The 24,949-nt window shown below is 41.8% G+C and overlaps 1 protein-coding gene across 1 annotated transcript in view; it reads right to left on the reverse strand.

Moving 5' to 3' along the window:
* SEC63 (SEC63 homolog, protein translocation regulator) overlaps positions 1–24,949 on the reverse strand; it is a 62,239-nt gene that overhangs the window by 36,460 nt on the left and 830 nt on the right. The window contains exons 2-3 of the mRNA XM_048937628.1: positions 2,784–2,883; positions 1,866–1,980 (exon numbers count right to left, since the gene is read on the reverse strand). Coding sequence (XP_048793585.1) covers positions 1,866–1,980; positions 2,784–2,883 — 215 coding nt within the window. The remainder of the gene's footprint in view (positions 1–1,865; positions 1,981–2,783; positions 2,884–24,949) is intronic.

Genomic DNA, 24,949 nt, shown 5'->3' on the forward strand with positions numbered 1-24,949 from the left:
ACCTCATGTCTTTTTATACAATATATCTATTTTCCACTGCTATTTTAACAGTATGCCTGCCTCATTTGCAGCACAGGATGAATTTAATCTGCTATAAATCAGACTGAGTAAGAACAGTCATTTCAAGACTATACAAAAGTGTCAGACGAGCAGCACAAGCTGGAAAGTGCAAAAATACAAACAGTGGATGTGAGTGCAAAGAAGAAAATTATTGCACACCAGTTTTCAAGTGCTTGCATCTTCAACCCTTTCATCAACTTTTAGGAAACAAAGTTCATTTTATTTGAATTTGTTGACTTATTTTTTGTTTGTTTGTTTGTTTTTTCTTTTTTAAACCACACCAACGTTTTCATTGTCTAATAACACTTCGACAACTGTATCATACATCAGCAGGGCTGGCAATAACTCTAATGGTTTTACATGGATAGAAGGAGAAGGTGGTGTAAACTTTCACACAGGCTGAATCAAGAAGTTTTTCAGACATTTCTCTGATAGCATCAAAACATCGAACACCACCACGTTCTGAAATCTTCACTTCTACTAAACAATTCTACTGCAACTAATGCATCTTCATACTCATCCATTCATCTCTTAACATCTCTAGTTTTAATTCAACTTTCCTTTTGCTCTACCTACCACAGAGCATTCCAGTATTGGTTTCTTCATCTGAATAAGATACGTGTCTTGATTAAGCTAATAAATTTTCTTTAATAAATATCAAGTTAGAATTCAGTACATACACACCTTTTTCCCCCTCAGAGTTGTATAAATTTGCTAAAGAATACAAAAGAAAACCCACTAATGACTTACTCCTTGTCATCTTTGTTTAACCAAAGTTAACCCAGAAATAGGGACGTGGATTTGATGGGTGGACCACTCGCTGAATAAGAAATTGGTTGAAAGGCCGCAGACAGAGGGTGGTCATCAATGGCTCTATGTCCAGGTGGAGGCCGGTAAAGAGCGGCGTCCCCCAGGGGTCTGTCTTGGCATGGGTGCTCTTTAACATCTTTACCAATGACACTGAAGACAGAATCGAGCGCACCCTCAGCAAGTTTGCTGACGACACCAAGCTGAGTGGTGCGGTTGACGTGATGGAAGGAAGGGATGCCATTCAGATGGACCTCAACTGACTTGAAAGGTGGGCCTGGGTGAACCTGATGAGGTTCAACACGGCAAAGTGCAGAGTTTTGCACTTGGGCTGGAGGAATCCCAGGCATTCTATTGACTGGAAGGAGCGGTTCTTGAGAGCAGCCCTGCAGAGAAGGACCTGGGAGTCTGATGGATGAAAAGCTTAACATGAGCCAGCAGTGTGCCTGCAAATGGGATCCTGGGCTCCATCAGAAGAGGGGTGGCCAGCAGGGACAGGGAGGTGATTGTCCCCCTCTACTCTGCTCTTGTGAGGTCATTTGAATTTTGAAGCTATTAGATGCAAAAGTCATCACAGAATATCTAATGACAGACTTTACAATGAACAACTGGAAGAGGGTAGATTTAGACTAGATATTAGCAAGAAATTGTTTGCTGTGAGAGTGGCGAGACATTGGAACAAGCTGCCCAGAGAGGTTGTGGATTCCACTTCACTGGAGGTATTCAAGGCCAGGCTGGATGGGGCTTTGAGAAACCTGGTCTAGAGGGAGGTGTCCCTGCCTGTAGCAGGGGGTTGGAACTGGATGATCTTAAAGGTCCCTTCCAACCCAAACCATTCTATGAACAACAAATGTCAAAGAAGAACAAAATCATGAGATATGTTCACCAAAGTTACCTTATAAAAAAAAAAACGAATCAAATTCAACATCTAGACACAAAACACTAGACAAAGCATAGAATTACAGTAATATACACTACTGAAAAATGCTGTTACGTACAGGATCCAAATGTAGAACCTCATAAGGGTTATATTCTTGATATTCTCGGTCCGTTTTGGAAACCTTGTATGCAAGAAACAAAAATAATGCCCATCCAGCAAGGAGGATTATTTTCCTGTTTGGAAGAAAGAATTTTTAACAGGTACAAATCCACTAGGTCTAGTGTAACTCTCGAAATAACATGTAAAGCCATCTGTTATCAGTCTACAAGGCCCAATATTAAAATAGCAAGAAGTATTACAGAAATTTTAAAGCAGGTATGAGTATTTCTGTGATAACAGAACATTTGGCAAAGATGAGACACTTGATTTAAAAAGAAAAAGCAAAACAAAACACAGGCAAGCCACTATCAGCAAAGCCTCTTTCTATTCTTTAGCTGTCTTCAGCAGTATACAATAGCACTTTGTATTTCCAAAGGATGATTTTAATCTCATCCTAGACATAGACAAATGTTATTTTAAAAAAAGGTGGAAAAGATACATAACAGAAGGTAAAACATTGAGAGCAAGAAACTAAGAACTGAAGGATACAAAGACTTCAGCTTTGAACATACCTGTTCTTTACTGTTGTGTATTCAAAGACATATATTTACATATTAAATATTTAAATCAAAATATGTTGCTAGCACCACTAGTTTTTGTGGGGGAGGAACTTTGTTTTAAGAAACAATAAATGCACTGTCTGCATATTTATTAGCACTGAGGCTTACAGTTTCATTTAACAGGTATTTTACAAAGGACAAGGCATTCATCATTATTTCAAGCACTACTAGATAATGATTAGGTGTTATTCAAACACAGGAAATTACAAACATCTTATATAAAACAACCACAGTACAATTAATTCCAGACATATTTTTGTTAAAGTAAGATACAGGAATTGCTTTAGTGGAAAGTCATGCAAATGAAACACACTTACTTTACTGTAGGAATTATGTTTTGTTGTGGTTTTAAAAGCCGCAAGCGATACCACAAGCACCTTCCATAGACATTTCTTATATTCTTTAATCGAATTTGCTCTGTGGAAAATAACAAAAAGGATTCTGATTAATCAGTCTGGCAAACACAGAATCATAGGAAGGATCCACAAAGATCACTGAGTTCAGCTTTTGGCTCCACACAGTGCAATCTAAGTGTTAAATCACCCATTGACAAGTGTTGTCCAAACGCTTAACACTGACAGGTTTGGGACCATGAGCATTTCTCATGTGCTCACTTCATCCTTCAGAAGGCAGTGGAAGGTCATTTTAAGGACTAACAAAAAAATCCAGTAACACTGGAAGAAATAACGCTTTTGACCCATATAAATGATTCTCTACCTTCAATAACCACAAGAAGTTACTCTAGATTATGCTCCATGACCTAGAAGGAATCCATTATATTTTTCAATTGCCATGTTTTTCAGTTGCTATCACTTCTGAATCCAGTTTTTGCTTCTCTAATATGCACCTGCAATTTCTTCTGCTATTTTATAGTCAACTCCAATGAGTCTCCCGTTTCAGTATACCATTTACTGTATATGAAAAGAAGAGCAGAACTGTTTTTATGCAACCAAAGAAAAAGGCTAGATGAACAGCTAATTCCTCAGTTCAAATTATGATGCATTTCCCAATTTCCTTGCAACGCTTGTTTTTTTATAAGCTGCTTTCATTTAGGCTTTTCCTACTGGGGCTGTGGAGGAAGGAGAAGTTAATACTTATTTATAAATCATGTAGTTCAGTACAAGCACATGCATTAAAAACAAGCCAGCTCACAACATTTTCTTCCATCTCCTTTCAGGACAGGACAGGATTAGGAAGAAACAGTCACCATCACCATGACAAAACAGGGAAGCTATTTCCATTAACATAATTTAATTGTATTTCTGCATTCATCAAGACCGGGTTATACTTGGTCAAAGAACTCTTTCACACCATAAAAATAAAAATAAATTGGTGAAAAGCTTGTACAGAATTACTGTAAGCACTGAAATTGTATATTTAAAAGTGACTTTAATCTTGTTTATCTTTAAGTAATTTACCCATCACAGAAAGCAAAGCATCTGAGGCCAGAAAAACATGATCCAGATCAGACGTGAGCACAGGATTGTAGCTTAAACTTTGGCAGAAAGTGGAAATGCAGACAATACCTGATCAGCCACAAGAGGCACAGAGTAACACCTAATTACAAATGGATCAATTTATTCTGAACTACTTAATTCTCTAGAGTGTATCTTCCCAGCGACCCAATATGATAACAAACAGCTTGATAAGATTCCTTCTGGAGATTTAGTTGTCCTATCATCCCCAAAGATGGAGAGATGGAGAAAGAGAAAAAAATAATTCAATCCTGACTGAAATGTCTGATCCAACTCAGAGTTGGTTGAGTAACTGCCCAATCTGTTTCATGTTGCTGTTGTGTAAGGAAGACACTGCAAGGAAAAATTAAGATGGCAATGAATACAGGGTTAAAATGCAACACTGACTTTCGAAAGGTAGATACCAAGCTAGTTTGGCAATTTCTCTTTTTTTTTTTTTTTTTTTTTTTCTTTTAAGATAAGAAGTGTGGGACATCTCCTCCAGTGGTTCAGAACTGGATTCACCACAGCTAGATGGGAGCATACAGTTACCTAAAATTAAACTAGATTTTTAATGCAAAGCTGAGGGACGTGACCAGCGCATAGAGCTGGCGTATCAAAAAGCTGATGGTATGAGACTACAGAGACAATTAAATAATGTTGAGCAAAGAACTCTGCTACAAAAGAGGTAGGAAAATGGTCTACAGATTTCAAATGGTTACTGGGAAACAACGTGATGCTTTTACTGAAGTCACCTATATCACCTCCCTAATAGAAGAGAAGCGTTCATTTTACAAATCTTTTATTGCAAATATTGTCTATAATCCTGTCTCTGCAGTGCTGAAGCAGGACGAAGCCAACCGTTCAATGCAAACCCACTGTCTGAGATCAGCTAACCGACCCAATGCACAACACATCCCTGCAGGCATTTCTGCAGCACAACTGAGGGACACTGCTGCTTGGTAACTGTCTTAGCTGACCACATTGCTTGGAGAAATACATAGAATTAATGTGAAAATGGATTGCCATTGCATTTGGAGAAATAGAAAGCGATGAAGAGAACTTGTAGAGGGCCTAGAGGTAAGAAAGCTCACTTCACTTAATCCTGTAAAATTAAATCTAACAGGATATGACTCCTTCTAACATTTTTGCTAAGATGCTTTCAACAAGATGCTCTGCCTTGTCTTGAAAAATCTGTGCTGTACTGCGACACAGTGCCCCAGATCTCACATCTGCCTGCTGTCCAGCCCTGACAAGTGCCAGATGATCCTCTCCTCTTTTCTTTGTCTCCGTTCTCCCTGCAAGAACAGTCAATATCATTCACCTTACTGAGCCAAAAAGCTTCCAAAATGCCCACAGGGGAAGACACCACAGAGGGGTAAAAAAAGAAAATAAATACATATACAGTAATTACGTGAGGTAAATTAAAGTTGGCACTAGGTCAAATAAAAACTGACCACAGGATAAATGAGGCTAGAAACCGAAGGTGTTTTGTAGTGACCAGAGAACTGAGGTTTTGGAACAGCCTTTTAGTAATGGCCACAGGAATAATATTTTGTGAACAATTTGAAAACAGCATCAAGGAAAATGAGGCAATCGGTAAGAGCAAAAATTAAGCCCTTTCAAAGGATAAACATGATGCCTAAGGCAGTTACAGAGACCCTGGCAATGATGTCTTGGAAAAGCAATGCTGCACAGGGTGACTCCTTCAGATTAATACCAAATTAAGACACGATGCTAAGCAGCCACTGCATCTTACACAAGCATGTGAACAACTCTGGATCAAATCTAATTACAATTGATTAAACCCTATCAGAGCAAAAATACATCCTTAACTTCTTTCCAATCTTAGGATTGCAACGGTCTCATTTGATTAACAACACACAAGGCTACAGGGCATTAAAGAGATGAATGATTGTTTATAGTTATCTGTCTGGAACATAAAGAGAGAATCAAATCTTTCCCAAGCCGAAGCAAGTCTAGACCATGCAAATTATTTCCTGCTATCCCTAGGCACTCCTCCTGATAAAATTAATCAGTAACACACATTAACTTATGGAATTCAAAAGCGGACAACTGCTTGCGATAAGGAAAGAAGAGGAAAGACAGCAGGTGCCCCAGTTTAGGCAAAAGCTATTGGTGAAACATCATCCTGAGTAGCAAATATGTTATATTACTGTTTTATCTAGGGAAAACAGAATTCCTATTTATTCAGAGACAACCTGTATGATTGCACCAAAGAAAATACTTAACCAGTTAGGAAGAAATATGTTGCAGAAGGAAAAAACTTCTAGCTAGAGCCTGAATACCAGACAATTACTTTCTTAGCAAAAACAGTATCTTCCTCTAACGAGCAAGGTGCTGTGGATAAATCAAGTTTTTGGGGTTTGGTTGTTTTTTGTTTGGTTGGTTTTTTTTGCTTTGCCTTCCTCTTCCAAGGACCTCTCTTTCACTCAAGTGGAATTGCCATAACAGAGAACTGGCATGCTGCCGCAGCAATATCCTACAGACCCCAAGCATGCAGGAATAAGTATATTTTACAGCAAGGCTTTACCCCGAGCAGCATGCAATAAGAATTGTACTTCATTTCAGTTTTAGCTCTGGAATCCTTGCTGTCAGGGAAAAAAATCCAGAGTTGGTCAAAAAGGTCTGTTTCCTCTTGCTCCAGAACGTGACACTCCACCAAAGCATAAGAGCACTTCACACACTGTGCTTTGACATGGGATTACTGGAAGACAAGTGTGGGGGGGAACTGCTTTTTCTTTAGTCAAAAGAAACTTCTCATTTGATGAGTAAACTCATTAACAATAGAGCATCTCTCCTAAAATAGTATTAGAGAGCCTTCGAAAGCAAAGGCATAATGCATCTGTGAGTTTCTGAAATAATCTCACTAACGATAATCTGTGTATCAAGGTATTGCTAAAGCAACCCTTTTAGACAAGCATAAAGAATGCCAGTTCATTTCTGCAAGTGATCCAGGGAAGGATCCCACAACTCCCCTATTTCCTTCCAGATAGTTTCAGATGCATCTAAAGTTCCTGAGACTCACGTGCAATTTTTTATCAGTACAATTTCTCCTTTCACTGGCTTCTCAGAAGTGCCTATTACAGTATCTTACTGTGTACAGACATCCAGATAAACCTGCATCTTGATACACTCCTTAGGTCTTCAAGAAATTAAAGAGTTCCTGGGACAAAAAGCAATCTGAGGGCCACCTCTTTCATATTCTCAGAAACAACTAATCACATCCTCTAACAATACTAATTGGTATTTTAATCAACTGGCTCAACACTGTCTAAGATCTTTAAATTAACGAAAAACAGAATCAGCACTGTTAGGCTATTGGTAACTACATTAAAGTAAAAAAAGCACAGTTTATTTGTACATTAATCTGGTTAGTATACCTTTGGAGAAAGACTTTTTCTTCCTTAAAGATAGATGTCCATTTGGCTACTACATACCTTAACAGGACTATGATTAGAGATCATTGATCAATAGACTCAAGATACAGCCAACTGTATTTGAAATCAAACAGGCATGCAATGCCTGAACAACAAGCTCAAAGCCATTATTAAAATAGAGAAAGAGAAAAAGAAGACTGCTTGATCTTTGGTCTTTATTTCTCTTATTTGATGACTAAAGCTTTCCTTTTTTATATTCCAGACAACAATAAAGACATCAGTAGGGTGTTCTTTACTAAAGAATTAAATCTGTTCTATTTTGTTAGAACTTACGTATTCTTCTTGAATAACCAAGTCTTCAGAGAGAGTGATTTCAGGATAAGTAAAGCAGATGTGTCTAAATTTTCTAGATGGGTAACCCAGACCACAGAGCTCTTGAGTATCAAAGAAGCCCTGAGCACATAAGGCTCAAAGAGACTTTGAGGTCACTGCTCGCAGCAGGGTCAAGAGAAGCGGGTTGCTCAGGATCTTGGCTGTAGGCCTTCCAATATCTTCAAGTACAGAGATCCCTCTGGACAACCTGTTCCAGTGTTTGATCATCTCACAGTGGAAAAACAAATAAAAAAAAACAAAAAAAAACAAAAAAACAAACAAAAAAAAAACCAACCTCTCTCACATCTGTCTCAATATCTACCTATTCCCCCATCACAGGCAGGGTGAGGAACAAGGGCAAACAAACACAAAGAAGCCACTAACAGGCTAGATTCACAGTTTCCATAGCTCATACACAGCCTGTGGCCTACAACTCAGCCAAGTCTGACTTAGCCATACATTTCTGATGCTCATACTCCCACACCCATACCTTGCTTTCCAGCACACACCTCTCCTCCCACTGCACTATACAACTGCAAAGTCTTTGACTTCCCACACAAATATCATCTTCAAAATCCAAGGCTTGTTGTTTTACCACAGTGTGACCAATGCCTCAGTGCTGATGATGGACAGTACAGACATGCTCCTACTGACAGGATACAAAGAATACCAGCTATGTGGTCACTGCTGGGCAGCTAAGGAACACAAGCATTTCTACTGACAAAAAGATTTGAAACATACGTTGGTATAGATTCATGAATCATGGTAAAAGCAGTCCTACAGAAAGGATGTACTACTACTGTGGGCAACGACAACATCACCCAGTAACTTAGTTATGCTGAGACATAAAAAGAAACATCTAGGATTCAAGCTGGCTTTGAGAAAACACCATAAAGTAATAGAATTATATCAGGACTGCAAGAGGTTTGTTACATTATGAATAAGCAGATAACCTAAACTATCCATCACTTTAGAAATATTTGGTCTTACTCCATCCTGATGGTGGAGCAGAAACGGTTGTCACTACTCTACTATTTGAAGCGCTTGAGAAGTTTTATTTACTTGGTTTTGAAAGTTCAGGAGGCTTCATTTCATCCCTCAGAATGCTTGGCAAATTAAGTCTTTTTAGACCTAATCTTAAAGTTTCTAAAGGCTCCAACAAGTGACTCAAAACGTAAGATAGATTTCTCTCATTTTTTTCAACCTCTTGAAGAATGAGGACATAATACATTTACTGGAGATATTACAGATGTAAGCCTAGAAAAGAGGGATGAGAAGGATGTACACGTGGAAATGTACAGAAAAGTTTTAATCGTCAGAATCTTGTTTTGGCTGCAACAAACAGGTTTGCTTTAAGCAAAAAAATTTAAGTAGTAACATTAACAGCTTCATTTCACGTCTAAAGATGTAACAACAAATTATCAATATTTAAGACAATCAAAAACTAACACAAAATTAATATGCAGAACAAATCAAAGATAAAGGTTTGCCCTCATTCCACCTCAAATAACAGGAAGAATAGAAGTACATTCTAGCCACCTGTGTGCCCTTTATACCTTTAGGCTGGTTAGAAAAGCAAAGGCAGGAAGTCTACAATACAGCTCCGGTGGACATTCAAAAAAACCCAGCAAATAAGGTTGGGTGCATACGAAATGTTCTGCAACCAGATGTAGACAATTTATGCAAAGGTGAACACTGCCAAGGTTTCACCAGAAAATAACACCTTACAATAAGGAATGGGGTAACAGACTAGAGCTTTGCAGGCTAGAAAATACCATGATCACTTCAAAGACATTTTTGCAAAATGTATTTTTAGTGTGTCATCCCCTTCTATCCCTAGCACAGAAACTTGCACTTCCAGCAGAATACACAGAGATTCAAGCAACGCATGTAGCATAAGTGTCTCAATAAAGGTTACAGGGTTATGACCCAAGTGCATAGAGCTTCTATGAGGTAAACCTGTCCCATTAAATCAGACTAACAGGACTCAGCATAAACACTGCTCTTGAGAGCTTTTGAGTTTGCTGTTTAAGTGTTATCATTCTCTTCATGGTGCACTAAAAGGCTACCACTTTGTTCAAGAGCTAATCACCAGCCCTTAAGGCAGGCTACGTACATAGGCACATATGCAAAGGCTGAGGTCTTAAGAGTTTTTTCTCCCTCAACACAGGAATTAAACAATATGACAGACAACTAATTTACTTATGTCTTAAACTGGGGACCTCTGAACAAATTTGCTTTGAAACTGCAAAACTGAATCTCAAACAGCAGGTGATGAACACAAGTGTGGGTATGGTGCCTTCCTGACTGATCAGGCCATCTAAGGTATTTGAGAATACTTTAAGGGAATCACAGGACAAGGAAAAACCCTATGCATATTTTAAGGAAAAGCCACTGAAACATACCTGTTAATAACATTTCAAAGCTGTAACCCATCTTCCCTGAGAAGTGAAGCAAGATAGCAACTCCCAATAACCTGAAGTCAGTAACTCTTCTGGAGTACTAAATAATTTCAGATCTTATCACAGGGTTGACTTCTGGTGTAAAACACCAAGTTTAGGCATGAAGTAAATCTAGTTGGTTTAAAAGCATTTTAAAAAGCAGTTGCATAAATCTAAAAGCTTTCGAATGAACACTAATTTTCCAGTTAAGATATATATATATATATATATAATATACATATATATATATATAATATATATATAAATGAAAAGCATGCTTCAGGAGGCAAGTCCCACAAAACAGTTGTGAAAGACTTTGAACTGATCACATCAGCAAAGAATTAAATGATTAAATGGATACTCTGATATTAATATCTATTACTGTGAGGATTGTCCACATTTCAAGACCAGGCTGGATGTGGCTCTGGGCAGCCTGGTCCGGTGGCTGGTGACCCTGCCCACAGCAGGGGGTTTAAACTAGATGATCTTTGAGGTCCTTTACAACCCAGGCCATTCTATGATTCTATGAGTCTGTGATTACTTTGAGTTTATCCATAAAGAGATCACGTCCACGCTCACTTCTCAAGTGTTTATGGCTGAAAAATCTGACCCTAGTTTTTTTCCAAGAGATTTTTTCTGTCTTGCAAATATTCATAGAAGTAATAAAAAATACCAGAAGCATTTGAGTAATGTGTTCTTAACTTTTGAAACTCCAAGCAGTTCACAAAAAAAAGAAGATCCTGTTAAAGTCTAAGTAGTAAGCTGTATCTTCCAGAGCATGTTTTGCAGCAACTAGATTATGGGATGAAACACAGCCCAATCTTATGTTCATATAGTTTTGCACATATATTTGTTGACCAAAAGACAGTATTTGTTACTAACTACTTTGCTGAATAGCATCGTAAGATGATTCAACATCTTAGAAGTTAATGTAGAATATAGATTTTTCTTGGATTTTTTTGTTTGCAGTTAGCCTTGTTGGAGCACAGTGTCATATTGCAATTACACCTGGTCACTTCCCCATTAGTTTACTGTCCCATTTGTGCTGACAAAACTTTTAATGGGACTACCTGCAGTAGTCTTAGAGATGACATCACCCAATTTATCAGGTTTATAGCGGGGGCCATACCTACAGTTGCACCAGTTAGTGAGAGAAACAATAAGAAAGCTGCTCAAAATATCATTCTTCTACATTCTTTTTTACAGAATCACAGAATTGTAGGGGTTGGAAGGGACCTCCAGAGATCATCGAGTCCAACCCCCTGCCAAAGCAGGTTCCCTACAGCAGGTCGCACAGGTAGGCATCCAGGCAGGTCTTGAACATCTCCAGAGAAGGAGACTCCACCACCTCCCTGGGCAGCCTGTTCCAGTGCTCCGTCACCTCACTGTAAAGAAGTTCTTGCGCATGTTTGTGCGGAACTTCCTATGCTGCAGTTTCTGGCCGTTTCCCCTTGTCCTGTCTCCACTCACCACTGAAAAGAGTCCGGCCTCACCATTCTGCCCCCCACACCTTAGATATTTATAGACCTGGATCAGGTCCCCTCTCAGTCTCCTTTTCTCAAGGCTGAACAGACCCAGTTCACTCAGCCTTTCCTCATAGGGGAGATGCTCCAGGCCCTTCACCATCTTCGTGGCCCTCCGCTGGACTCTTTCCAAGAGATCCCTGTCTTTTTTGTACTGGGGAGCCCAGAACTGGACGCAGTACTCCAGATGAGGTCTTACCAGGGCAGAGTAGAGGGGGAGGATCACCTCCTTTGACCTGCTGGCCACGCTCTTTTTAATGCACCCCAGTAAGCCATTGGCCTTTTTGGCCACAAGGGCACACTGCTGGCTCATGGCCAACCTGTCGTCCACCAGGACACCCAGGCCCCTTTCCGCAGAGCTCCCCTCCAGCAGCTCATCCCCCAACCTGTACTGGTGCATGCAATTATTCCTCCCCAGATGCAAGACTCTACACTTGCTTTTGTTAAACCTCATCCGGTTTTTTTCTGCCCAGCTCTCCAGCCTGTCCAGGTCTTGCTGAATGGCAACACAGCCTTCAGGCGTGTCAGCCAATCCTCCCAACTTCGTATCATCAGCAAACTTGCTGAGGGTGGCCATTATCCCCTCATCAAGGTCATTGATGAAGATGTTGAACAAGACCGGACTCAGCACCAACCCCTGAGGAACACCGCTAGTTACAGGCCTCCAACCGGACTCTGCACCACCAACAACCACCCTCTGCACTCTGCAATTTTAATCACTAATATTGTGATAACACTAAAAAAACAAAAAAAAAAAAAAAAAAAAACTTAAGAGAGAGTACAGCTCAGAAAGGAAAAAGAGAGTTGCTTGGCTGCAATTGATACATCACTTTGAGTAATACGAGATGAAGCAACATGAGCAAGACTGCAGTACATGTCTTTAGAACTATTTTTCCCATTACAATTAACTGTACAACAGTTCAGGTGGAAAAAAAAGCATACATTAAAAGAACCAAAATTCTTATCCGGGCATGAATATACTTCAGTAAAAATCCAAAAACTTGTGATTTACTTCTACCTCGTTAATGGAAGAGATACAGCAGACAATGGAAAAATTGAGAAGTTGGGTAAGGAGCAATGTTAACAATCGCTGCCCTCCACTAATTCAGTTGTGCATTTCACCAACTCAGCATGAAGTCTGTGTTAGAGAGAGCTTTTAGGACACTTTCACATTGTATTTATGTGAACAAAATAGTATTTTTTATATACATAAAATATCCTGCAAAGGTAAGCATAATCCTACAGGTCCCTACCTAAGCTCTCTTACCTTGTTCCTCTTTCAGGTTCCTGTCCCTACTGAAAGAAGGTTTTGCTGCTCATGAAGCCATAACTGAACCATCGTATTTTACTCTTGAATTGGGTAAAATGACACAAATTTGAATTTTCTAGTAGTTCAGCAGGGTCCACATAGTAGCCAGTGTATCCCTGCAGAAAGTAGGGCATTAACAGAGAGGTACATAAAGCAACTTTTACAATACTGATTTCATAAGCTTCCATAACAATGATTTAATTAAGAAAAAAAAAAAAAAGAAATATCTTTATTTTCATGTCCGTGTAACAAGAGATGAAATTCTTGTAATAGCTTGCTCTTTGTCTTGCAACAAAGAGCTTTTCAGAATTAAGTGCTCTGGACAGTCTTGAAGCTACTCAAATAATCTGTAACACAGAGTTATTAATTTTATTTTACTGCTACGATGCTCATAATAAGATTACAATACTTCAAAAAACTTCCCATTAAAAGACATGTCTTTTTTTCCCCAAATAAAAGGGCAGTTGAGATAACTCTGGCCAAAAGCTTTGTGTTGCAATGTATTTTTAGAGATAATTGCTAGGCGCTACTAAAGACATCTTATGATGTTTGCCCTTTCTTCTAATGTTTCTAAAAAAAAAAAATAATACTGCTTCAAAGCAGTGCTATAATAAAAAATATTTTTAAAATCGTGTTAAATGTTGCCATTAGATTCTGTTCTCCCCCTCAAGAGTCACCTAACAAGATGTATTTCCCTCAACTTGAAATGGCTGAAGTTAACCACAGCGCACTCTATCTGTTGACACTGAAAAAAAAAATAGAAAAAAATCAATTTGTATCTAATAACAGTTCTTAAACGCATAACTGAATTTCACTGCTCTGCTTCCACTTCCTGACACTATGCCCACAGCGTATATTAACAGGAAATTACATACACGCACACATGGGCAAAAACTACTTAAATTCACAGATAACAAGTTTTCACACCCATGCCCATCCATCACATAAGCACTGGTAGTGAGCACGATATCCTGCATTTTACCAGCATGCCGTACTACCAAACACTAAAAACGCTGTGAAATACTTCTGAGGTTAATGAGATTCCAACAAACTGTGAGGCAAGGATGGAGGTCACAGTCAACACACTTCAACCAATTTTATCTTTCAGGTAGATGAGAAACAGCACAAAATTCTGCCCTGGAGTGGAAGCAGCAGCATCTTGTACTTCTGAGAATTCCCTTCTCCCACAGCTGTCGTTAGGTACAAGAGCTCATTACTCCATTACAAATTCGACAGAAGAAATGCTGTCTGCATCCTCTACATTGGCTTGAGTCACTCCCAAGTTGCAGACTCACTGTTTGTCCTTAAAGGGCCAAAAAACTTCAGAGACTCAGCTCCTCTACTTCCATCTGTAAGTAGCAGATCAATATAGACTTCTGAAGAGAGCCTTGAGATCTACGGAGTTCACAAAAAATAGTCACAGAGAAACCTACACTACTACACTACTATGGGGATATCCAGTCTAGTGGGAATGCATGCAGAGAGGTACGGCTCCTAACACTGGAAGCTGACATAGAAGGACATTACTTGAGGTTTTGAGAATGCACACCAAGTGCTATAGATATATGTATATCTATATATATCATAGATAGATACATACAGAGGAACAGGATGCCCAAGGAGGCTGTGGATGCCCCATCCCTGGAGGCATTCAAGACCAGGCTGGATGTGGCTCTGGGCAGCCTGGTCTGGTGATTGGTGACTCTGCACATAGCAGGGGGTTGGAACTGGATGATCATTGTGGTTCTTTTCAACACAGGCCATTCTACGATTCCATATATCCATTTGTGCACATTGTCCAGCCTCAGTGCAAAAAGGCTAGACTAGAAGAGCATTTCTCAAACTGCCTATGCTACTTCCTAGAGACATGGCATTTCTAAACAACAACAAGGAATAGCGTCCTATAACCTGATTTTGTAAGCATTTATTTGTATTAGCCAAGTGTTTCTCTAGAAAAGTAGCTGCACCTCAGGCACCAAAACGTTTGAGAAGGGAGGGAGCAGGGGAAGCAGATGAGTGCAAATACAGCACACGGCTCTTCAGAGGGTGTATAACCAAGATGTTATAATTGCAATATGTATAACCAAGATGTTATAATTACAATATAATCAAAAGAGTAAGGCACAGCAAACAGGGATCACAAAAGAGAATAAGTAGAAGAGCTTACCCTTGGGTTGAGCTCTCTAGAAGATATCAAAGAGGAGGATCTCCAGAAGAGATCCTTCCCCTCTGGTAGCCAGCTCTTAAATAGGTCCAGGAGGGCTGCAGCCTGGCTCCACCCCTTCCGGCAGCACAGGTGAATTGCCTTCACCTGTGCTCCTCTGGCTGACTCATGGCTCACCTCAGGTGATCAATCAGAGGTTCAGGCCGTGACTCAGCAGTTCCCATACACTCCACCCCTTCACGGCGTGAACCAATGATCAGGTTAACAAAAGGGTAAGCTTTCCCTAATACAGAGATCCGGTATATCGCGACGCTTATACAATTTTATCGCGACGTATGTTGGTACAGTTCAAGACAAGTGATGATTAGTGGATGTCCATACTCTTCTATGGGCCAGTGCTCGATGATGTGCCTGGAGGCATGAGGTCCTGAGGTGCAAGTCCATTCTATGTTCCATCAGTCCCATGCAGACCATCACCGGGTGTTGTACGTGATCTGACAGCAACACTGGAACGCTTGATGGCATTTTGTTCCTTCCGGTGGTCCTGAAGGCTCACAGACTCACGGGGAGTAATACAGATGTTTTACAGGTACCAGGAGGGGAAGGTCTGCTCTCCAGGGCAAGATACAGGCCGTATTTCTGTCTTGGGTCAACACTTCCGCTTGTACTGGGGCACGTCCTGGCCGCCTGTACCACACCTTTTTGCCGGATATCTGCGGCTGCATAACGATATCAGGCACCAAAGGAGGTGTCCTGATTTGCCATAGGGACATGATGGGGGTCCCTTTAGCAATAAAGATCGGAGTGTTGACCATAATATCAGTAGGCCATGTACCTATTACTGGAGGGACTACTGAGCCTCCCACCTCCAATAGTCTCCCCCAAGGTGCAAGTAGGCCACACCACTTGGGTCCTACCTGCACCTTCCAGGGCCATTTTATTTTATGGGTACCTGGCTCTAAGTTTTCAGGGGCAGGGAGCAGAAGATTATTTTCATTACCAATTTGGGGTCTTACCTGATGATCAGTGCCCGTAATTTGGATCCTAAGCGGGGTGGCCCATGTCGTCTGCAACATTCTCAGGGCACTGGGTCTGCCATCTCGAGGTCTTTCATTCAGGTCCCGCAGGGTTTCATACAGTCTTTTTGTCCACCCCTGCAAGGACTGGGAGTCTGTCTTCAGGGCAGCCTTAAGAATACCATTATAACGTTCGATGAGGCCTGCCCCTGTTGGATTATATGGCAGGTGGAATCGCCATTCGATGTTATTTTCTTCTGCCCAGCGCTGTATCGTTGCACCAGTAAAATGAGTCCCTTGGTCGCTCTCGATGACTTGAGGTGTCCCGTAGGCAGACATCAGTTTAGTGAGTGCCTTGATGGTATATGCCTGGTTTGCTTTCGGTACTGGATAGGCCTGCAGTAGCCCACTTGCAGTGTCGACACAGGTCAGGGCATATCTTGCCCCTTCGGAACGAGGAAGGGGCCCGATGTAATCGACCTGCCATCGCTGGAGAGGATTGTGTCCCCTAGCAAGATGGGCTGTTGTTTCGGGCAACGATCTCGGTCTCATCTTGGAGCAAGCGTCGCAATCCTGGCATGCCTGGACGATATCAGATAGTTGTATGGGCAGTCCCCATGCTTTAGCAGCTGCCCACATTGTCTTTTGTCCAGCATGCCGTAGCTTCTGATGTAGCCAGCGGGCGATGTTCTCAGATGGTGAATTCTCAATCCATCGAACTCGGGCCAATGTGTCGGCTTCATCGTTTCCCGGTGACTGTAGGGGCTGATGACCAGAAACATGGTAGACACGTACAGTCCTGTGTTTGACCGTATTCCATATATCTAACCACATGTCTTTGCCCCAGATCGGTCGGGCGTGGATAGTCCATTCCTGGGTGGCCCACTGTGCAATCCAGAGAGTGAGCCCCCGGTACACAGCCCAACTATCTGTGCAGATGTTCAGGATACCATCACCGGGTTCCTTGGTTATAACCATCCACACGGCTCGCAGTTCTGCCCATTGGCTGCTCTGACCATCCCCCTCATCGAACCAGATTGTCTCGGTGGAAGGATGGTATGCTATTGCTCTCCACTTGCTCGGGTTGCCCTTGCTGGACCCATCTGTGTACCAGGCATCTTCAGGGATAGGATATTTTCCCTCGTGAACGGGACTCTTCTCTGGTGGAGCGACCAGTATTTCTTTTGGTGCATCACTGTGATATGTAACTGGGCCTAGGATCTTCTGAAGTTCTTCTTTCAAGGGGGATGAAGACAGACTGCTCCTTTGGCTGAGATAGGCGACCCATCGTGCCACTGTTTGTGCTTGGGCCACCCCTGTCTTAGGAAGGTGGGTCAGATCCTTCACCCACCCCTGAATTGGCAGAGTGGTCTTGACTATAACTGCAGCTGTCTGAGTTATTGGCTCTACTGCCTGTAATGCCGAATAGGCAGCCAATAACTGTTTTTCAATCATACTGTATCTTTCTTCTGCTCCGTGCCAAACCTGAGACCAGAAACCAATGGGGGTCCGAACAGAACTCTGGCGCTGCCACAGGCCCCAACCGAAGCCGTCTTGAGTAACATGAACGTCCAACTCGGCTGGGAGGGTAGGATCGAATATACCCAATGCCTGAGCTTGTTTAACTGCCAGTTTTGCTTGTTGGAAAGCATCCTGTTCGGCTTTCCCCCAGTCCCATAGCTGCCCCTTTTTTGTGAGTCTGTATAATGGCCTTAGCAGCTGCGCTAGGTGAGGTATAAAGGAACGCCAATAACCCAATATACCTAGAAACTCTTGCAGCTGCTTTGATGTTGTAGGGACTGGAAATGCCTGAACCTTATCTATAACAGCACTGGGTAGCACTTTGGTCTTTCCTGACCAAACCACCCCCAGGAATTTTACGGACAGGCCTGGACCTTGCACCTTTTGGGGATTTATAGCCCATCCCCTTTGTTGCAAATAGGCAGTTAATGAATCAGCTGCCTGTCCTACTACCTCCAGTGAGTCGGATGTCAACAGGAGATCATCAATATAATGATATAGGTTAACATCATCAGGTTTTCTCCAGTCAGCCAGGTCACGCGCCACTAGATTATGACAATACGTTGGTGAATGCACGTACCCCTGTGGCAGGACCTGAAAGGTCCACTGCCTGCCTCCCCACGTAAACGCAAACTGATCTTGCGATTCCTCAGCAATTGGGATACTGAAGAATGCATTTGCTAGATCTAGGACACAATGATAGGTTTTTATCTCCCTACTCAATGTGTCCATTAGGGAAGCAATATTGGGTACGGCCGCATGAATAGGCGGCGTGACCTTATTTAATTCTCTGTAATCTACTGTCATCCTCCATGTGCCATCCGACTTTCGCACTGGCCATATGGGGGAGTTATACGGGCTGTGTGCAGGTCTTATAATGCCCACTTTTTCTAATTCCTGCACCGTTCTCGATATTTCATCTTGCCCACCCGGGAGTCTATACTGTCTAACATTAGTAATCCGGCGCGGTTTTGGCAGGCAAACAGGCTCATGTTTCGCATGGCCTCTTAATATTGCCTGCACCGCCCGGATACTGATACATCTTTGTCGAAGTCTGAACTCTCCCACAGTTGTTTGGAGAGCCAGACCCCATAGAATGTCTATGCCCAGGATGTATTCTTGGACTGGGGCAATAGACACCTTGTACTCCCGGGGTGGGAGACGCCCAACCCCCAATTTTAACCATGTTTGGGTGACAGGAATAGTCTGTCCCCCAAAACCACCAATCATCACTCTGTCGCCATGAAATTTTTCCGGATCTCCATAGATAATTGATGTTTCTGCTCCAGTATCTACTAGTGCCATCACTCTCTGAATATTTTTTCGGGACCAATAAATCGTTAATTCTACATAGGGCCTCCGGTCCCGTCTGGAGGCCCTACGGGGACTAACACCCCTTGTCAGTGCATGAATTGTGCTAGGGCCAGTTCTTTTGCTTCTGATGGCTCAGGCATTGTGGCCCGAGACACCTGAGGTGGCTTCTTTTTCCTGTTTGGAACAATAAAATCTTCTAGGTTCCATGTTGTTGTTGGAACCCTTTCTATAGCTCTTACCCTGGATTTCTTAGGGTAGCTCTGGAATTTTTGATTGTCCTTTAGTTGTCTCCAGAGCTGGAGAAGGACGTGATTGGGTTGGCGGTCGATCTTAGCAAATTGGACCCCAGCCCGAATTAAATCATTAAACATTTGTTTTCGGGATACCCTTATGGGTCCCGATCGAGGAGCTCGAGTAGCCGGCATTCTGGTTTTATTTACCGGCAGGACCTCTGCTTCCTCCAAAAACCGAATATTGCGCCTAGTCCGCAGGCGTTCTGTTTCTCCCAAATCGGCAACTAACTGGGCAACCTGCTGGACTACGGCTTCTGATGCTACAAGGGGATTTAATATTGAAACTAAGGTACCGTACAGATGGGAGGGAGCTTGTTGTAGAATTAAATCTCTCATCCCTGCTGAAAATTTAACCATATCAGGGCCATCAAATGTATCTTCATAGATGGCCTCTCTTACACCCAGTTCACGGATATAGTTCTGAAGGTCCTCCATGGAGGACCACATACCTGTATGTAACGGTATGTCTGATTTATTTGGCCATACCATACGGCAGGCCGCCATTAACCATTCCAGTATGGAATGGTTTTCATCACGATATTGATTGCCCACGTATAACCTTTGCCTAAGAGCAGGATGGACAGTCATGGTGGCCAACTTAGATATTTCTGGGCCATTCACCACGACACTTTCTGCCCCAGAATCCCACAGTCTCAATAACCAAGCCGGCACACTTTCTCTGGGCTTCTGCCGAAATCGTTGTACTAAATCCATTAATTCTGTTGCTGTGTATGGCCGAGCTGTCACATGTAAATGAGTGTGGGCAGGGGGCCATTGATCAGGCGGCACCCCTGCCGGTCTGTCCTGTACTTTTTTTGTTTTTTGGGTTATCACAGGACGGACCTCCAATGGATCAGTTAGAATTGGACATTCAAGGTCTGATTTGGATTTCTTGTTGTCCTGATCAACGAAGTCTGTTGATTCAGGAGCCTGGTCATCATTTATTGAAATATTACGAATTTGGCTTACAGGAAGATGTAGAATTGGCTTCTTCCCCGTTAAAACGCCAAGTTCGTGCTCTAACTTTTCAATGCGATCTTTCAAAAGTTGATTTTCGGTTTCTAAAGTATTATTTCTTGAGTCCGCATGATTTAAAGCGGTTAATAGTGGCCATGCCACCATGGAGGCAGCCAATTGTCTTTCTTTGGTGATGAGAATGTCCTTGCCAAGTCCTTGAAAATAGTCTGCCATGCGATATGGGGAGAGATTGCCCATAACACGTAAGGGACCCCATTTTTCAATGATGGCAGCTAACTCGTAATAGGGCGATCCCTCAAATCCTGGGATCTGCCCTGGAATCATTTTCTCTAGGGGAGTATTGTTCTCCCCCTTGACCCATTTATAGAAGTTCCACAGGAAAGACATGTTAATTTCAGTATAATCAGCCTGCCTGGCTCGCCAAGTGTATAACCAAGATGTTATAATTGCAATATGTATAACCAAGATGTTATAATTACAATATAATCAAAAGAGTAAGGCACAGCAAACAGGGATCACAAAAGAGAATAAGTAGAAGAGCTTACCCTTGGGTTGAGCTCTCTAGAAGATATCAAAGAGGAGGATCTCCAGAAGAGATCCTTCCCCTCTGGTAGCCAGCTCTTAAATAGGTCCAGGAGGGCTGCAGCCTGGCTCCACCCCTTCCGGCAGCACAGGTGAATTGCCTTCACCTGTGCTCCTCTGGCTGACTCATGGCTCACCTCAGGTGATCAATCAGAGGTTCAGGCCGTGACTCAGCAGTTCCCATACAGAGGGACAGAATCAAAAAATCCACGCACATTATACAGTTCTTTTTTATCACAATTAAATTGCTTTTCTCCATTTTGTGTCAGCATTTTTGTTCCTAGATAAGAAAAATGTAGCAGCTTGTCCTTCCCCTTCCCTCCATTCCTACAGTAGGTCTTTCTGTTCTTTCACTGCAGAAAGAAGACCTACATTCCAAGCAGAACGTCTCCTGCATTCTCTTTCTATCATGGGAGAGACAGAGAGAAGAGCTGCATTAACACTAATCTCAGTACTCATGCAGCTGTTATTCTTCAGGGGTATTGAACGGTTTTCAACAGCTCATTCTGGTCAAATGTATGTAAAAGGCTTAGGACAGAGACCTTTATTTTTTAAAGCAGCTTTTTAACATATCACAAATAACCAGTGCCCTAAAACAAGGTGATTTATTTAATACCTGCCTAACTCAACTCAAAAACTGGACTGAGCGGCAAAGCGCCACAGATACGCAGACTTCACTACAAAACACACCACAACTGACAGCTATCTGCTTCAGTACAGTTTTATAACTGCACGTCTCTATTCTGCAGCTCAGGTGTACATCAAAAGTGCACAGAGTTCAGCAAGCACATCGGTATTGTGCAACAGCTGACGTGTTACTCAGCTAGATTCATTCACCTCTTCCTTTCCATTTCCTTTCTGGATGCTGGTCTTTATTCTGAGCAGCCAGCAATGGATAAGCACCTGACTAAGAACCTACTCATTACTGGACTTGCTTCAAATCGCTTACATTATAAGTTTGTGTGGATTACAATTTTTTTTTTTCCCCTGTAATTTTCAAGATTAGACTTTTGGGGAAAAAAGAAAAAAAAGGCTAAAGATTAGTTAGCTCCACCCGCTCTCTTTCAGTCCACCACAACATTTAGCTGTCCTATTTGGCACAGTGAGGGGGAGAAACACAAAACTACTTCTGTTAGAATCCATTACCTTGAAGCAGTTATGAAACTACAGCCCAAGACACGAGGCTGAACAACTAACCTTTTACAATAGCCTTATTGGCCTGACAACGAACACTGAGGAGGCAAAGTCTCTGGGACAAATCTGTTTAACAAAGTCAATTACCTGCTTGTTTGGTTTATCAAAGCTGAGGTAACAAAATGATAGGATAGCTTTCTGTGACTACTAAAGGACAGCAAGTCCCCTCCTCCAAATACAAATACCAATCCCTACTGCAGGCTGCAGCAACATTCATATGGACTCTCAATGCCCTGAAAAATGAGCTCAGAAACACAGGAAACCAAAGCAGATCAAGTTTTACGCAGTATTTGAGAGAAGCAATAAGTTGAGTCACGGTCTTCAAGACAAGAGTGTTGAAACAGTCTTTCAAAAATTTATTCTAAAAAGAATAAAGATCAAAATCTTAACAGCTTGCCAAAAAGTTATCCTATTATAAACTTGGCATTAGGTAACACAGTTGGAGATCTCTCAAAGTAATAAAGCAATACAGATATACTCCTACTTCCCAAACTATACCGGGGCAAAAACAAACACTGTCTTTCTTTCCCTTTCATTTACTCTACAGGCATTTACTACAAAACCACAGCATGGAAATAACAGTGAGATGTTAGCAAATATTAGCTACACCCAGGTTTGTAGTGCTAGCATGGGAAGGCAGCTGGGAATCACATACCAGTAATCCAAGGCAGAGCATCTTTAAGATAAAAGAGGGCACTGAAGGTTCAACCTCCAGACTATAAGCATTTCTCTCTTCTTCCAGACTACCTCTAGCCCGCTCACAAATCAAATCCCCATCAGTGGCTGAAGTACATCTTACAATTTATTTTTTGCCCCCTCAAAAAGCTACAGCATATGTTCAAGGTGCCTTACTTCACATTGCAGAAGGGTCTTGAAGTGAGGCCAGCTATGCATTTTGCTTCAAAAGTTCACTCTGATCCCATCTCCTCACTCCTGGACAGGCTGAGCTGGGGCTGAAACAGCCACATCCAGCAGCACCTAACCTACTGCCCAGCACCATAAAAGCATTAAAGGTATCTCCACGCTAGGTCCTCTAGCACAGCTATGGTAAAATACAGTTCCAGAACAAAAAACATTAGCTAGTCCTACACAGAGAGAACAGAGGTACTATTCAGTCTGGCCCTGTGCTGTGCCTTCCTGGTTGGCAAAACTGCTCTCAAATAGTACCAGAACCAACAAAGGATGAGAGGGAATGGCCTTAAGTTGCTCCAGGGGAGGTTTAGGTTGGATATTAGGAAAAAAATTTCCTCTCAGAGTGGTAAGGCAGTGGCACAGGATGCACAGGGAGGTGGTGGAGTCACCCTGGAGGTGTTCAAGACACATGTAGGTGTGGCACTGAGGGACGTGGTTAGTGGGCATGGTGGGGGTGGAATGGTAGTTGAACTATGTGATCTTAGAGGTCTTTTCCAACCTTACTGGTTCTATGGTTCTGTTCTATGAACACCACACATCAAAAGCTAACACAATGAGAAGATCTCTGTTCTGAAGACCAAAGGCTTCCCCTTAGCTTCCTATCTACGTGTGCTTTGATTTCGTGGTCTTTAAACTCATGAATTATTCTTGAAATAAGAAGCCATGGCTAAAAAGTATTTAACATCATCATAGGTTTAATTTATTCCTTATATGTTGTTCAAATTGTAGAATGGGTATAGCTTAATACAAAGCTGTGTGAAGACACTTGAACAACTAGACAAACCTGATGAAGCAAGAAAGGGCTTTGGGAGCTCTACGTGTGATCTTATGCAACACCTCAACTTTCCAAATACAAAGAGCCACACATAACAGAAAACAGCAATGACACCTGCCAGGCATTTTTTTTTTTTTTTTTTTAATGTAGGCATACAATTCAATCGTACACTGAAAATTGGACTACATACTCACATTTTAAAATCCATTAAGACAATTATGAGGCAGAAATCACTCTTTTTTATTTCCAGTCATTGCAATGCCTGGTGACTTTCACTTAGTTTGACTCATTTCTGTACCATACCAACACCATAATAAAATTTACATTGTTTTAAAAAGTACAGCTTGATTCAGCTTTTTTAGAATCCACTACTAATTGCAGAGCGATATGCAATAGGCTCTCCACATACACATACACACACAAGACAAGGCTAGCTAGAGGGGAAGAGATGAGCAATGTTTAGTGGGAAGACCTACTTGGAAACTGGGAACAATCCATACACTCATATAGTAAAACTTACATTGCCACTTTCTAGCATTCTGGAAGAATAATCTCATATTTGAAGATCAAACATAATGCTTGGGAAGCGTGCCCAAGGCTGACAAGATTTCTATGGATCCCGGTGCTGCTATCAGACACCGGCACAGCAAAGCTGACAGCAGTGTCACTGCTGCACAGCATCTCAACCAAGTCAAATCAGCTGCTAAAAACTATGGAGCAATTAGACCTCCATATCAAAGCAAGTCTCCTTTTCTCTTTCACTACCTCTTCCCACCTTTCACCAGAACAAAGATGGAATAAAAAAAAAAAAAGTTGCATTTGGAGGAACAGTTACAGTTACTTTCTCTCTCTGATCCCCTCCTCCTGAAAAAGCAACCAAAGGATGACAAAGTATCACACAGATACAGTCAGGACTCTTTCTGCCTAACAGAAAGCACTAACTCCTGAGCTGCACAACAGGTCGCAGAGAAAGGCAGGATCAGCCCTCCATTGGCCAGGGCCCTGGCAGAAGCCCCAGCAACGACAATTGGTAAACAGCTGTGATTTAGCACCAAAATGCCATTTGTTCTCTTGGCTCCTTTTCTACATGCTCCTACATGGAAGCTTCACACGCAGAAGAAATACTCCACGATGACACCTGAGTTAAAGCACCCCACGGACGCCATTGCAAATGGCACACAGAACTAGGAAACAGCCATGAGATACCAAAACATGAAAGAACCCAGAGCTGCAG

This window comes from Lagopus muta, chromosome 2, assembly GCF_023343835.1.
Source record: "Lagopus muta isolate bLagMut1 chromosome 2, bLagMut1 primary, whole genome shotgun sequence".
Taxonomy (NCBI): domain Eukaryota; kingdom Metazoa; phylum Chordata; class Aves; order Galliformes; family Phasianidae; genus Lagopus; species Lagopus muta.